At 38.8% G+C, this 16,438-nt stretch overlaps 1 protein-coding gene across 1 annotated transcript in view; it reads left to right on the top strand.

Moving 5' to 3' along the window:
* PPEF1 (protein phosphatase with EF-hand domain 1) overlaps positions 1-16,039 on the top strand; it is a 111,560-nt gene extending 95,521 nt beyond the window's left edge. The window contains exons 13-16 of the mRNA XM_060086560.1: positions 5,155-5,261; positions 13,238-13,401; positions 14,489-14,573; positions 15,477-16,039. Of these exons, the coding sequence (XP_059942543.1) occupies positions 5,155-5,261; positions 13,238-13,401; positions 14,489-14,573; positions 15,477-15,685 (565 nt within the window). The 3' untranslated portion in view covers positions 15,686-16,039. The remainder of the gene's footprint in view (positions 1-5,154; positions 5,262-13,237; positions 13,402-14,488; positions 14,574-15,476) is intronic.
* Positions 16,040-16,438: the final 399 nt, after the last annotated feature.

Below are 16,438 nucleotides of genomic sequence, written 5' to 3'. Positions count from 1 at the left end.
CTTAGGTTTGTTTTTGTAGGTCCTTTTCTTCTCTTGTGTTTCCCACTTAGAGAAGTTCCTTTAGCATTTGTTGTAGAGCTGGTTTGGTGGTGCTGAATTCTCTTTGCTTTTGTTTGTCTGTAAAGCTTTTGATTTCTCCATCGAATCTGAATGAGATCCTTGCCCGTAGAGTAATCTTGGTTGTAGGTTCTTCTCTTTCATCACTTTTAAGTATATCATGCTACTCCCTTCTGGCTTGTAGAGTTTCTGCTGAGAAATCAGCTGTTAACCTTATGCGACTTCCCTTGTATGTTATTTGTCGTTTTTCCCTTTCTGGTTTCAATCATTTTTCTTTCTCTTTAATTTTTGCCAATTTGATTACTATGTGTCTCGGCGTGTTTCTCCTTGGGTTTATCCTGTATGGGACTCGCTGTGCTTCCTGGACTTGGGGGGCTATTTCCTTTCCCATGTTAGGGAAGTTTTCGACTATAATCTCTTCAGATATTTTCTCTGGTCCTTTCTCTCTCTCTTCTCCTTCTGGGACCCCTATAATGTGAATGTTGTTGCGTTTAATGTTGTCCCAGAGTTCTCTTAGGCTGTCTTCATTTCTTTTCATTCTTTTTTCTTTAGTCTGTTCCGCAGCAGTGAATTCCATCATTCTGTCTTCCAGGTCACTTATCCATTCTTCTGCCTGTTATTCTGCTATTGATTCCTTCTAGTGTAGTTTTCATTTCAGTTATTTTATTGTTCATCTCTGTTTGTTCTTTAATTCTTCTAGGTCTTTGTTAAACATTTCTTGCCTCTTCTCGATCTTTGCCTCCATTCTTTTTCCGAGGTCCTGGATCATCTTCACTATCATTATTCTGAATTCTTTTTCTGGAAGGTTGCCTATCTCCACTTCATTTAGTTGTTTTTCTGGGGTTTTATCTTGTTCATTCATCTGGTACATAGCCCTCTGCCTTTTCATCTTGTCTATCTTTCTGTGGATGTGGTTTTTGTTCCACAGGCTGCAGGATTGTAGTTCTTGCTTCTGCTGTCTGCCCTCTGGTAGATGAGGCTATCTAAGAGGCTTGTGTAAGTTTCCTGATGAGAGGGACTGGTGGTGGGTAGAGCTGACTGTCGCTCTGGTGGGAAGAGCTCAGTAAAACTTTAATCTGCTTGACTGCTGATGGGTGGGGCTGGGTTCCCTCCCTGTTAGTTGTTTGGCCTGAGGTGGCCCAACACTGGAGCCTACCTGGGCTCTTTGGTGGGGCTAATGACAGACTCTGGGAGGGCTCATGCCAAGGAGTACTTCCCAGAACTTCTGCTGCCAGTGTCCTTGTCCCCACGGTGAGACACAGCCACCCCCCGTCTCTGCAGGAGAGCCTCCAACACTAGCAGGTAGGTCTGGTTCAGTCTCTCCTGGGGTCACTGCTCCTTCCCCTGTGTCCCGACGCACACACTACTTTGTATGTGCCCTCCAAGAATGGGGTCTCTGTTTCCCCCAGTCCTGTCAAAGTCCTGCAATCAAATCCCACTAGGCCTCAAAGTCTGGTTCTCTAGGAATTCCTCCTCCCGTTGCCGGACCCCCTGATTGGGAACCCTACGTGGGGCTCAGAACCTTCACTCCAGTGGGTAGACTTTTGTGGTATAAGTGTTCTCCAGTCTGTGAATCACCCACCCAGCAGTTATGGGATTTGATTTTATTGTGATTGCACCCCTCCTACCATCTCATTGTGGCTTCTCCTTTGTCTTTGGATGTGGGGTATCTTTTTTGGTGAGTTCCAATGTCTTCCTGTTGATGATTGTCCAGCAGCTAGTTGTGATTCTGGTGTTCTCACAAGAGAGAGTGAGAGCTGGGATTGTTTTCTTAATTACATTTTTGGATTATTCATTTATAGTGTATAGAAATACAGTTGATTTTTGTATGTTTTGCAATCTTAATGAACTTCTTTATTAGTTCTAATAGCTTTTTTAATCTATCTTTTTAATTGAAGTATAGTTGCTGTACAAAGTTCTAATAGTTTTTAGTGGAATCTATGGGATTTTCTATATACAAGATCATATTATCTGTGAATGCGGATAGTTTTACTTCTTCCTTTCCAATCTGGATGCCTTTTACTTCCTTTTCTTGCTTAACTGCCTGGCTAGAACCTCCGAACCAATATTGAATAGAAGTGGTGAGAGCAGATACCCTTGTCTTCTTCCTGATTTTAAGAGGGACATATTCACTCTTTCAGCATTAAGTATATTAGCTATGTGTTTTTTGTAGATGCCCCTTATCAGGTTGAGGATGTTTCCTTCCACGCCTAGTTTGTTGACTGTTTTTATCATGAAGAGTGTTGGATTTTGTCAAATACATTTTCTGAATGTATTGAGATGATCGTGTGGATTTTGTCTTTTATTCTATTAATATGATGTGTTACATTGATTCATTTCAGATGTTAAACAAACCTTGCATTCTTAGGATACATCCCACTTGTTAATGGTATATGATCCTTTTTATATATTGCTAGATGCAGTTTGCTAGTATTATGTTGAGGATTTTCCATCTATATTCATAAGAGTTATTGGTCTATAGTTTTCTTGTGATCTTTGGTTTTAGTATCATGGTAATACTGACTTTATATAATAAGATGGGTAGTATTCCCACCTTTTCTATTTTTTGGAAGAGTTTGTGAATGATTGGTATTAATTCTTCTTTAAATGTTTGGTAGAATTCACCAGTGAAGCCATCTGGCCCTGAGCTTTTTTTTGTGAGAAGTTGTTTGATTACTTATTCAATCTTGTTCCTTGTTCCAGGTATGTTCAGTTTTCTATTTCTTCCTAGCCAATTTTGGTAATTTGTGTCTTTATAGGAATTTGTCTGTTATCTAATTTGTTGGTGTACAATTGTTCATAGTATTCCCTTATACTTTTTATTTCTATAAGGTCAGATGTGATGACCCCCTCTCTAAAATCATTTGATTTTAGAAATTTGGGTCTTTTTTTTTTTTCCTTAGCCAGTCTAGATAAAAGTTTGTCAATTTTATTGATCTTTTCAAAGAACCAATTTTTGGTTTTGTTGATTTTCTCTATTGTTTTTTTATTTCTCTATTTCATGTATTTCTCCTCTGTTCTTTATTATTTCCATCCATGTATTTGCTTTGGATTTTAGTTTAATGTTTTTTTTCTAGCTTTTGAAGATAGACATTATACTATTTATTTGATATATTTCTTTTTTTTTTTTTTTCCGGTACACAGGCCTCTCACTGTCGTGGCCTCTCCCGTTGCAGAGCACAGGCTCCAGACACGCAGGCTTAGCAGCCATGGCTCACGGGCCTAGCCGCTCCGCGGCATGTGGGATCTTCCCAGACCAGGGCACGAACCCATGTCCCCTGCATCGGCAGGCAGACTCTCAACCACTGAGCCACCAGGGAAGCCCAGACATCTTTCTTTTTTAATATAGGTATTTATGGATATATATTTTCCTCTAAGCAGTGCTTTACTTTTATCTCATATGTTTTGGCATGTTGTATTTACAGTTTCATTCATCTTTAAAGTATTTTCTATTTCTGTTGTGATTTCTTCTTTGACCCATTGGTTATTTAGGATTGTATTGCTTAATTTCCTTACATGGTGATTTTCCCAATTTCTTTGTTATTAATCTCTAATTTATTTATTTATTTGTAGTCAGGAAAGATACTTTGTATGGTTTTAATCATTTTATATCTATTGAGACTTATGGTATGGCCTAACATGGGGTCTTATTGTGGAGAATATTCCATGTACGCTTTAGAAGAATATATATTCTGCTGATGTTGGGTGGAGTGTTTTATACAAATCTGTTAGATCCAGTTGGTTTATAGTGCTGTTCAAGTCTTTTATATCCTTTTTGATTTTCTGCCCAGTTGTTCTATCTATTATTGAAAGTAGAGTACTGAAGTCCTCAACTATTATTGTTGAATTGTCTGTTTGCCCCCTCAATTCTGTCACTTTCTGTTTCATGTAGCTTTGGGCTCTGTTGTTAGTTTCATATATGTTTTATAATTATTTCATCTTCTTGACTGATTGGTTCTTTTATCATTATAAAGTATCCCTCTTTTTCTCTAGTAATAGCTTTTGTCTTAGTCTATTTTGTCTACTATTAGTATGGCCACTCTAACTCTCTTCTGGTTGCTGTTTGCATGGTATACTTTTTCCTTTCAAACTCTTTGTATCTTTGAAACTAAAGTGTGTCTCCTGTAGACAACATATAGTTGGATCTTATTTTTTTAATTTAGTCTCACAATCTCTGCTTTTTTATTTATTTAATCCATTCAAATATGATGTTATTATTGATGTGGTTGGATTTACATCTGCCATTTTGCTTTTTTGGGGTGACTCATGACTACTTTGTTCCTCTGTTCCTCCTTTATTTTGAATTTATTTTTGTAAATGGTCTGAGGTGGAAGTTTAACATCCAGACATTAATTGTGCTAGTACTATTTTTAAAAATCGTCCTTTTCTACTGAATTTTAACACCTCCTTTGTCATATATATTGTTCCCATATATATATATATATATATATATATATATATATATATATATATATATATTTTTTTTTTTTTTTGCAGTACGCGGGTCTCTCACTGTTGTGGCCTCTCCCGTTGCGGAGCACAGGCTCCAGACGCGCAGGCTCAGCGGCCATGGCTCACGGGCCCGGCTGCTCCGCAGCACGTGGGATCTTCCCGGACCGGGGCATGAACCCGTGTCCCCTGCATCAGCAGGCGGACTCTCAACCACTGTGCCACCTGGGAAGCCCCGCCCATATATATTATAGTTCACTATATTTATGAAAATTCTATTCTATTCTTGTATGTATCTGTCTTCTCTTGTGTCAATATTTGCTGTTTTGTTTAAGTAACTTTAAGGTAAACTTCAACATCTGCTATAGCAAGTCCCTCTTTGTTTTCCTTCTTGTCTTGGATATTCTCGTACACTAATTGTTCATGTGAATCTTTGAAATCAAAAAGAAAATACTGGTAATAATCCTTTTAAAATTTCACACACACACACACACATATAAACACATTCACCACCTAGTAATATGATATTTGTTAAGTTAGACAGTTCATTTAATGTAGAAACTGGTGAGTGGCAACAAATCATATTAAAATGAAACAGAACAGGATGACTTATGTAACTTTCACCTAATAATTATTTTCTTAACATAGGATGAATACTGTTGAAAGTAGAGCCATCAGGATGTTAAAAGAGAGAATGATTTCACAAAAAACTAACCTCATTCGTGTTTTCCAACTTCAAGACAGCAGTAAATCAGGTAAAAAAAATTATGTAATGCTTACCATTGCTTAACATACCAGGTTACATACAAATTAGTTTTCATTTTCTTTGTTTCCTTAAGATTTCAGTTTTCTACTTTTGCCAGCAAGGAATGATAGAGATAAAAATGAAATATAATCCATTTTATGCTTGGACAAAAGCATATTCCTCCTTTTCAGTAAGCTTCTTTCAACTTAAAAAAGCAACAACAACCAGAATTAGACTTCTTTTCTGTTAGTATGTTTGACTAGACACTCTGGAAGGTCCTCCTGTTTAGAAACAGCTAGATTCTAGAGGATACATTAGTTTAATGCATTTACCAGCCTCACAGTAATTAAGATAAATCTCTAGGCTGCATTTCCTCTCCCCATTAAAGGATTTTTAAAACCACATGTTGGAACATGGAGCAGCAAGCAAGCACAAAAGGCTAGATTGTCCTGGGGGCAAATACTAATACTAGTGTAGCAGTCAATCCTGAGACTAAACCATAGGATAGTAGAAAGATGGACAAGCTGAATTTGAGACTTACAACATTAAGCCTAGATCCTCAAAGTGACTAAAGTAGTCCTAGGTCTGTAGTGCCCTCAACTCCTGGCAAGCAAATGCAAATCCATCTTCATGGGAAGCGTCCCTAATTTGGGCCACTAGTATATCCAGAGATTAAGATCAACTAATATGAGGTCACAACCGAAGATCACCAAACAAACAAGGGGACAAGCTACCATGAGGGAGAGTCAGCAGAAACAATAAGCAACAGATTAGTTTCCCAAGGACATCATATATTGGAATTATCAAATACAAAATAAAAACTTACTGAGAAAGAAAATGTTTAAAGAAATGAAAGATGGAATCACAAATATGCATTTGAAAATGATTTAAAGAAGAACCATTTTTATTTTATATAGATATAAAAACTCATTAAGAAAACATGGTGAGTGGGTTAAACAGAAGATTAGATGTTGCTTAAAAAAGAATTAGAAAGATTAAGAATCAAATGTGTAACATACATCTAATCAGGGTCCCAGGAGGGGAGAATGTAAGAGAGAATATATTTGACATGATAATGGCTGAGACCTTTCCAGAACTGTTGAAAGACTCAAATTCACAGGTAAAGAGGAACAGTGATTCTCCAATAGGGTAAATAAAATTAAATTCACACCTACACACATTTGTGGTGAAACTGCAGAGCACCAACAGCGAAGAGAAAATCTTAAAAGCAAGCAGAGGAAACACACAGTGCTACAGAGACAACAATTAGAGTGACGTCAGACTTCTCAACAGTTGCAACAGAAGCCAGTAGACAGTAGAGTCATATATACAGGTGGTCCCCAATTTATGATGATTTGACTTACAATTTTTCAATCTTAAAATGGTGTGAAAGCCATATGCATTGAGTAGAAACCATACTTCAAATTTTGAATTTTGATCTTTTCCCAGGCTAGCAATATGTGGTACAATGCTCTCTCATGATGCTGGGTAGTAGCATTGAGCCACAGCTCCCAGTCAGCCACAAGATCACAAGGGTAAACAACCAATACACTTACAACCATTCCATACCCATACAGCCATTCTTTTTTTCACTTTCAGTACAGTATTCAATAAATTACATGAGATATTCAACACTTTACTATAAAATAGGTTTTGTGTTAGATGATTTTGCCCAACTATAGGCTAATGTAAGTGTTCTGAGCACATTTAAGGTAGGCTAGGCTAAGCTATGCTGTTCAGTAGGTTAGATGTAAATATTAAATGCATTTTTTACTCACAATATCTTAAACTTATGATAGGTTTATTGAGATGTACTGCATTTTAAGTCAGGGAAAATTTGTACAAAACATTGAAAATAAAATTTACGAAAAGATACAACATGAAAACACTAACAAAAACAAAGTGGGAACAGCTGTATTAATATCAGACAAAGTAGACTTCAATGAGATATACATTACTAGAAAAATAAAGGGACACTTTATGATAAAATATTCAGTTTTCCAACTAAATCCATTCTAAACGTGTATGCACCTATTAATACAGCCTCCTTCAAAAATATGTAAAACAAAAATGCACTGAACAAGTAGAAGTAGAAAAACCTACCATCATAGTGGGAGATTTTAACACTCCTCTCTCACAGGAACCGAAAGTATAAATAGACAAAAAGATTAGCTAACTTTCCCTAAAAGACATATTGAATATCTAGAACTCTGCATCCAACATTGCAGAATATACATTGCTGTCAAGCACAAATGGAACATTTACAAAAATTGACCATTAAATGGAACATAAAGTAAATCTCAATAAATTTTGTATTGGAAACATATAGAATAAATTCTCTGACATAGTGAATTGAGCTACAACTCAATTACATAAGGTAGCTAGAAAACCCCCTTGGGCTTGGAAATGAGAAATACACTGCTAAATAACCCTTGGATCAAAGAAGAAATCACAGTGGAAATTAGAATGCTGAAATTGAGTAATGAAAATACAACATATCAGAACTTATGGGATGCAAATAAGAGAGGCATTGATATCCTTCAATGTATATACTTTAAAAGATGAAACTGTGATCAACAAAGTAACAAAAAGTGGTTCTTTGAAGAAAATGTTGATATAACCCTCATAAGGAGAGAAAGAAAGAGAGACCAAATAACTGATGCCAGAATTGAAAGGGGGGACATTACTACAGACTTTACAGATATTAAAAAGATCATAAGATATATTATGGAAATTCTTATGCTAATAAATGGAAACTTTAGATTAAATGGACACATTCTTAAAATATATATGTACACACATACTTATAAAAACTGACACAAAAAGAAATAGAAAATCTGAACAATTCCTGTAACTATTAAAGAAATTGGATCTGAAATTTTGAAACTTTCCACATAGAAAGCTCTGAGCTCATATAGCTTCATTAGCCATTACAGTATGCATATTTAATATTTTAAGAAAGAAATGAAGGGCTTCCCTGGTGGTGCAGTGGTTGAGAGTCTGCCTGCCGATGCCGGGGACACGGGTTTGTGCCCCGGTCTGGGAAGATCCCACATGCCGCAGAGCGGCTGGTCTCGTGAGCCATGGCTGCTGAGCCTGCATGTCCGGAGCCTGTGCTCCGCAACAGGAGAGGCCACAGCAGTGAGAGGCCCACGAACCCAAAAAGAAAAAAAGAAAAAAAAAGAAAAAAAGAAAGAAATGAAACCAGTGTTACAGAAACTCTTCCAGAGAATAGAAATAGAGGGAACACTTTCTTTTTTTTTTTTTTTGGCTGTGCCACATGGCTTGAGGGTTCCCAGACCAGGGATCGAACCCATGCCCTTGGCAGTGAAAGCACAGAGTCCTAACCACTGGACCACCAGGGAATTCTCAAGGGAACACTTTCAAAATGATTTTAGGAGGTCAGCATAACCTTGATACCAAAACCTAACAAAAACATTATGGAAAAGGAAAATTAAAAGCTAATATCACTCATACATTTAGATGAAAAAATTCCTGGATGAAATAATAGCAAAAGGTTAGTGTATCACAACAGAGTTTAGTTTATTCTAGGAACACTAGGAATTCTAGGTTGTTTTAGCATTTGAAAATCAATCAGTGTAATTCACCAGTTAACAGAACTTAAAGAAGTAATATAATTCTCTCAAGAAAAAACTTGTTTCATATATTTCGCCCTGGTTTCATGGGTTTAAAAAACATTTAGAAAACTAAAAATGGAAGTAAACTTCCTTAATCTCATCAAGGATATCTACCAAAGCCTATAGAAAATAGCATACTTAATGGAGACATGTTGAAACCTTTCCTTCTAAGTTTGGGAATGAGGGAAGGATGCTGTAGCAGGCTGAATAATGCCCCTTCCCATAATATATCCACATTGTGATCCCCAGAATCTGTGACTGTTACCTTATTTGGCAGAAGGGACTTTGCAGATGTGATTAAGTTAAAGATCTTGACTTGAGGAGATTATTCTGCATTATCTAGGTGGGTCTGGTGTAATCACAATGGTCTTTATAAGGGGGACATAGGAAGAGTCAGAATCAGAGGAGAATGTGATGTGATGATGGAAGCAGATATTGAAATAATGCACTTTGAAAATGGAGGAAGGTTCCCCAAGCCAAGGAATATAGGCAACCATTAGAAGCTGAAAAAGGCAAGGAAGGAGAGTCTCCCTTCAGAGCCTCCAGAAGGAACCAGCCCTGCTGACACTTGACTTTGGCCCAGTGAAACTGATTTTGTACTTCTAACCTCCAGAACTGTAAGAGAATAAATATGTGTTATTTTAAGCCACTAACTTTATGGTAATTTGTTAGAGCAGCAATAGGAAACTAATACAGAGGCCCCCTCTCAAGACTCTGTTCAACTTTGTACTAAGGATGCTAGCCAGTACAACAAGGCAAGTTAAATAAAATGATAAGGCTTAGAAAGAAGAAATAAAATGTCACTATGCATAGACAACATGCCAAATAAATCCACAGAAAAACTGTTAGAATTAATAAGTGAATTTAGCAAGTTGTAGAACCTCAAGGTCAATAAACAGAAATTGATTGCACTTCCATATACTAGTGTATCAGTCAGAATCTATTCAGGAGACAGAAACCACATCAGTAATTTGAACAAGGAAACAATATAAAGAATTATAAACTAGTAAAAGGTGATTAATTACTAATAGGAATAAAAGAGAACTCTAAAGAATACAAGAACAGAAAGTGTAGGGAACAACTACTGTCTCTAAGGCTGAGAGAGAGTATCCAAGGAAGGAACAAACTTGGAAGAGTCCCCTACTTCCAACCAAGGCTAAGATTCAGACCTCATTGGAGCGGGTGTCACTTTGGCCTGCTGGATGGGGTGAAAGTTCACTGAGGTGTCTCAGGTCAGAGTTGGTCTGTAGCTAGTGGGCTAGGAAGAGAATGGAGCCACCCACTGTGGTGCCATCAAAACTCTCTTTGGGCTATGCACCACTGTGTCTCTCACACACTGCTTGCAAGGGAACCACCCACTGTGGTGTCCATGAAATCCACTAGAGAGTGGGTGCCACTGCATTTCCCACACACCTGTAGCAGGCATGCTATGCTGTAGAAGCAAGAAGCAAAGTACACCAGAACCGTTTCTTCTGCTATGTCTTAGAGCATTCTTCCTGCACCCTCTGCTGATAAAGCCTAACATTATGCCAGCTGCCAAAGGAGAAATATTTACAGGGTTCAGCTCCAATATCACAAAACAGGGCAAAGAAAGGTAGATTTTTAAGTGGGTGGAAGTAAATTGATAACTGGTATAGGCAGCCATTAACTTTTAGATGATGAAAATCTTAAAAGATACCATTCACAATAGATAATCAAGTACCGAGAAGGAAACCAAATGATGTGTGAGATTTCTAAAATATTATTAAAAGAAATAAAAAAGAACTGAAATACATGGGTGGGTATTACTATGTTCAAGGGCCAAAGTTGTCAAGATATAAATTCTCCCCAAATTGAGCTATAGGTTTAATGCACCAAAGGGGCATGTACAGAATGTTCTTAGCAGTACTGTTTGTAATAGCACCAAACTGTAGATAATCCAATATCCACCAACAATAGAATGGGTATATAAATTTTGAATATGTGGAATACTATACATCAATGAAAATGAAGACACTACAACTAAATGGAACATGGCTGAATCTCATGAACTTAGTGTTGAGCAAAGGAAGTAAGATTCCTCCCAAAATATTTACTTTATGATTCTGTTTATATATAGATCAAAAAAGGCAAAAAGTAAACTATAGTGTTAGAAATCAATATAGTGACTCTCCTTGGGAAAGTGGGAGGTGATAGTAATTATGAGGGGCCACAGAGGGGGCTTTTGGATGTTGGCAATGTTCTATTTCTTGTCCTTGATGGTGGTTGTATAAGAAACTCCTTTGTGATAATTCACTGAGTTCAGTATTTGTTTTGTGAACTTTTCTGTATGCGTTAAACTTCAATTTAAAAAAAAAGAATTATGTCCTTAGCAGGTAAGTGTGTGGGAAATCATCTTGGTGGGAGTGTAAAATAGCTACTCTTTTTTTTTTTTTTTTTTTTGCTGTACGCGGGCCTCTCACTGCTGTGGCCTCTCCCGTTGTGGAGCACAGGCTCCGGACACACAGGCTCCGCGGCCATGGCTCGCGGGCCCAGCCGCTCCGCGGCATGTGGGATCTTCCAGGATCGGGGCACGAACCCGTGTCCCCTGCATCGGCAGGCGGACTCTCAACCACTGCGCCACCACGGAAGCCCATCTTTTTAAAAAAATTAATTTATTTTTGGCTGTGTTGGGTCTTCGTTGCTGCACATGGGACTTTCTCTAGTTGTGGTAAGCAGGGGCTACTCTTCCTTGCAGTGCGTGGGCTTCCCATCGTGGTGACTTCTCTTGTTGCGGAGCGTGGGGACTAGGTGCGTGGGCCTCAGTAGTTGTGGCTCGTGGGCTCTGGAGCGCAGGCTCAGTAGTTGTGGCGCACGGGCTTAGTTGCTCTGCGGCATGTGGGATCCTCCTGGACTAGGGATCAAACCCATGGCCCCTGCATTGGCAGGCGGATTCTTAATCACTGCACCGCCAGGGAAGTCCCTGGCTACTCTTTCTTTCTCTTTTTTGCTTTTTAATAAATTTATTTATTTGTTTGTTTGTTTATTTATGGCTGCATTAGGTCTTCGTTGCTGCACGTGGGCTTTCTTTAGTTGTGTCGAGCGGGGGCTACTCTTTGTTGTGGTGCATGGGCTTCTCATTGTGGTGGCTTCTCTTGTTGCGGAGCACGGGGTCTAGGTGCACGGGCTTCAGTAGTTGTGGCACGCGGGCTCAGTAGTTGTGGCACGCGGACTCCAGAGTGCAGGCTCAGTAGTTGTGGCGCATGGGCTTAGTTGCTCCGCGGCATGTGGGATCTTCCTGGACCAGGGCTCGAACCCGTGTCCCCTGCATTGGCAGGCAGATTCTTAACCACTGCACCACCAGGGAAGCCCCCTGGCTACTCTTTCTTGAAAGCAGTTTGGCAATATATATCAAAAGCCTTAAAAATGTACATACCCTTTGATCCAGCAATTCCACTTCTAGGAATGATCCTAAGAAAATAATGGAATAGTTTCTCAGCCATTAAAAGAATGATGTAGATCTATGTTTATTAACATAGATGCATGTCCATGATTTATTGTAAGTAAAAAATCAGGTTAGAATATATATGTTTGTTATGTGTGTGTGTTGCTATATGTAATACACATATGTAAAACATATGGTATAAGTATATTTGGCTTTAAGAAAGATAAAATATGTATACATTTATATATACATGTTTATATACATGGAAGAACATATCTTTAATAATCAGAAAAAATAAAGGTATTTATATTTCAAAAAGCTACATATAATTTTAGGGGATGAAAGGATATTACCTGGGAAAATGAGACATGAACAATATGCCCACATGTTAAAAATAAAAGTAATCTTTTTGGGCTTCCCTGGTGGCGCAGTGGTTGAGAGTCCGCCTGCCGATGCAGGGGACGTGGGTTCGTGCCCCGGTCCGGGAAGATCCCACATGCCGCAGAGCGGCTGGGCCCGTGAGCCATGGCCGCTGAGCCTGCGCGACTGGAGCCTGTGCTCCGCAACGGGAGAGGCCACAGCAGTGAGAGGCCCGCGTACCGCAAAAAAAAAAAAAAAAAAAAAAAAAAAAAAAAAGTAATCTTTTATCCTTTTGTGTTTTCAAATCTTCTATTACAAACATACCTTACTTTGTTAATAAGAAAAGGGAAAAAAATCTAGTATACCCAAATTCTGATTGCTTACCCATAACAGTAAAGGAAAGATCTGCGGAACCCCAAAGGTTATTCCTCCCTCAGGGTCGGGGGGCGTGGTAGGACAGATCATAATGGGGAGCAGAGGCACCCAGGCCTCAAAACCAAGGCTGTCTGCTTGCTCCATTGATGAGGTTGCATTTTTAATCAAATTATCAACCAATTATATGGGCTTTGTTGCTGTTGTTGTTAGGAAAACTTTCTGTGGGCCAGTGGGCTTTTTCCATGGAGAACGTTTTGGGGCTGAACTTGCCATGGAGATCCCTGAGTTCACATCTGGTAACCACAGACAAAGATGGAAATATTGACTACATGTCCAGCTTCCAGGATATCCACATTAAGAAACCTGTGCAAGAGGTAAGTGAAACACAGCCACCGGCTAAAACCTGGCTGGCGTCAAACAGCCTTTGGACGACTTATAAGAGTTCCTTAGTTCTTTGAAAAGTTGGGAGTGCAATCGTCTAATGGGTGGGCATGGCACTCTTAGGAAAGACCTAAGTGGGATCTTCCAGATACACTGTGATCTGTTCAAGAAGTTTGTGCGTTCTAAGGATAGGCAAAAAGAAGAAAGAAGAAAAGCCTTCTGCAAGCTAATCTGTGTCAAATATGTGATTCTTCTCTTAAGTGCTGTCCAGCAGAAGGGCATATATGACATCTATTCTTTCATATAATACTCTTTAAAATACTCAACATACTCCTATTAACTGTCAGTAAGTATAGACTTACTGATACGACATCTTATACCTTAAAGAATTTTAAAATTTAGAATTTCTTATTAAAATGGGAATACCCCAGGGAGAGTTGTCAGACCCCCAGTACTTACTAGTTAACAACTCATCAGCAATTAGTTATAATATTGGGCTGAAAGTGAGCAGATGGGAACTAGGACTGGGGGGATTGTTTGCAGGAGAGTTGAGAAGCTGAGCAGGAAACGGGAAGTAAAACTGCACGTGGGAAACTAAAATATCCACAGAAAGGAGGCTTTTGGCTTCACTTGAGAACAGTTTACCATGGTGGCTAAGCTCCCAGGCCTTGGCTTCAGGCCAAGATTCAAATCCCACTTACCAGCTATGTGAACCTTGGGAAACTTACTTTACCTCTCTGTCTTCCAGTCTGTAAAATGGGCATAATAATAGTTCTGTTCCTTAGGGCTATTGTTGAGGACTGAATGAAATCCATAGGAGCTGACAGTGCAGAGCCTGGCACACAGATTCGCTTTGGCCCATCCCCTAAGCAACAGAGACTGCAGGCGCTACAGAACACAAGAGCATGGTCTTTTATCTGATTCAAGAGGGTTGGGCCTCCAAGGAAGGCCTGCCTTCTCAAATTTCTATCTAAATCACATACTTCGAATTGGTGACCATGTCGTGTGTTTGTTACTTTTACTAAAATTGATCTGTTATAAATCCTGTATGTCTTAACACTTAGACAGTCTTTATTTTAGGTTCAGTCTACTCTGATTGAAACAGTGTACAGATACCGATCTGACCTGCAAATCATCTTTAATGTCATTGACTCTGATCACTCAGGTAGGTTCACTTTGATTGGTTCAGTAGCAATAGAAAGCAAAGGCTAGTCTGTTTCTTTTAAACCAGAATTCTGTTTTCATCTATTGCATTCTTCATGCAAACTTGATTTAACTCAGGGGTGGGGGGTAGGGATAAATTCATGTTTAATATTATTGTTTTTTTTAGTTTGGCCACAGACTCTCTATTTGAGTCCATATGGTATACGCTTATATATCCATTAGTCAGACAAGAATAGCTCCTTTTATAAATCACCAGCACAGATGAAAAGATAATTCACTGTCCATTTAAAAATTGTACTTATTCCTGGCAATAAAAATCATCCCTAGAGTTCTGATTCTGTTTTGGGGACTAAGAACTCATTTTCTGCTTAGCTTTGATGCACAGTTATTTATTTTCAAACTTTAAAAAAATCATCAGATAATCCCCAACTGCAGAGACCATTGAATACCAAAAGATCAATAATCAAAACACAAAAGTAAATTACTGCCTATAGAAAATGGCAGAGCCACTGTTTGCAATCCTCTTTTTGAGTCCCAGGGTTAATTCTCCCTCTGCTTTGATGTAGCTCTCCTCTCTGCCCTCCTTCCGTGTCCCTCTCCCTTAGCTTTTAGATCTTATAATTTCTATACTACATATAGTACCACATCTACAATCTCCCCCTCCCCATTCCTTCACTGTTCACTCATTCCAGCTTTAGAATAATCTCAGGATCACTTGGTAGTGGAAAGTGACTTATTGTTTCTTATATTTACAATCTTACTTTTCCATTTCCTTCAGTGTCTCGATGGTCAGGCATGTTAGTGAGCTGCTAATTGGGACTATTCAGTCAGTATGGCTTTCCCCACCCCTCTCTAAGGTGGGTCTTAAAATGAACACTCATGGCCTTCTCCTATATTCTTTTAGGCCTGATCTCCATGGAAGAATTTCGTAGCATATGGAAACTTTTCAAAAGTCACTACAGTGTCTGTATTGATGATTCCCAGTTAGATGAGCTTGCCGAAAGGATGGACTTAAACAAAGATGGAAGCATTGACTTTAATGAGCTTTTAAAGGCTTTCTATGTAGTGCATAAATTTGACAAGTTGAGTAAATCAGACACCAAGGTTGTTTAACAAGAATTGGGGCTTTCCCTCCTTGTAAACAGTTGGCCCAAATCACTGACACAATCTTTGCCCCAACCCTTGAAATTCATAATCAGTAGTAGAGAAAAGTAGACCCCAGTTCACACCATGAGCCAGATGTATAATGTGGGTATTGGAAGTCCCTAGTAAACTGCTATTGGTAAGACTAGGTTAAATGTCAGCTGATAGGATTTGGCTCCAGTGGCGGGACTCACACACTGCCAGGTAGAAACTGGATTTGAGCCTAGTGTTGGTCTCTTGGATGCCACCTAACCAGGAGACCTGAGCAGTTTGTAAACATATTGAAAAGAACCCACAGAATACCAGAGGAAAGTACAACATCTGTGAGTGGTTGAGGGATGGGAGGAGGAATACCAAACTATTAAACATATTTCCATCTTTAAACTGTAATCTTCTTTGGAGATATCATAAACCAGTGATTTTCAGCTGTGGGGGAACCACCTTCTGGGATGGGGGCCATATCAGAATCTCGGGGGAAGCTGTGGGAGTGTATTGTTTGAAAAAGCGTATTTTTTTCTTGTCTGTTGGAGATAGAAAGTGAGTACATTCAGATTGAGCCCTATAATTAATATGGTTTGACACCTTCACTGGTTAGATGGGGCCTTGGTGATGCATACATTGTGCAATTTATTCTGCCATTCTGATTGCCTATCAAACATAATAAGAGATTTCTGTTTGAAGGTGAGTATATGTTTCATTTTTTTCTTGAAGTTTGAGAACTTC

This window comes from Mesoplodon densirostris, chromosome X (assembly GCF_025265405.1).
Source record: "Mesoplodon densirostris isolate mMesDen1 chromosome X, mMesDen1 primary haplotype, whole genome shotgun sequence".
Classification (NCBI taxonomy): Eukaryota; Metazoa; Chordata; class Mammalia; order Artiodactyla; family Ziphiidae; genus Mesoplodon; species Mesoplodon densirostris.
Note: the sequence above shows the minus strand (reverse complement) of the source record. Positions and strands in the feature narration are given on the sequence as shown.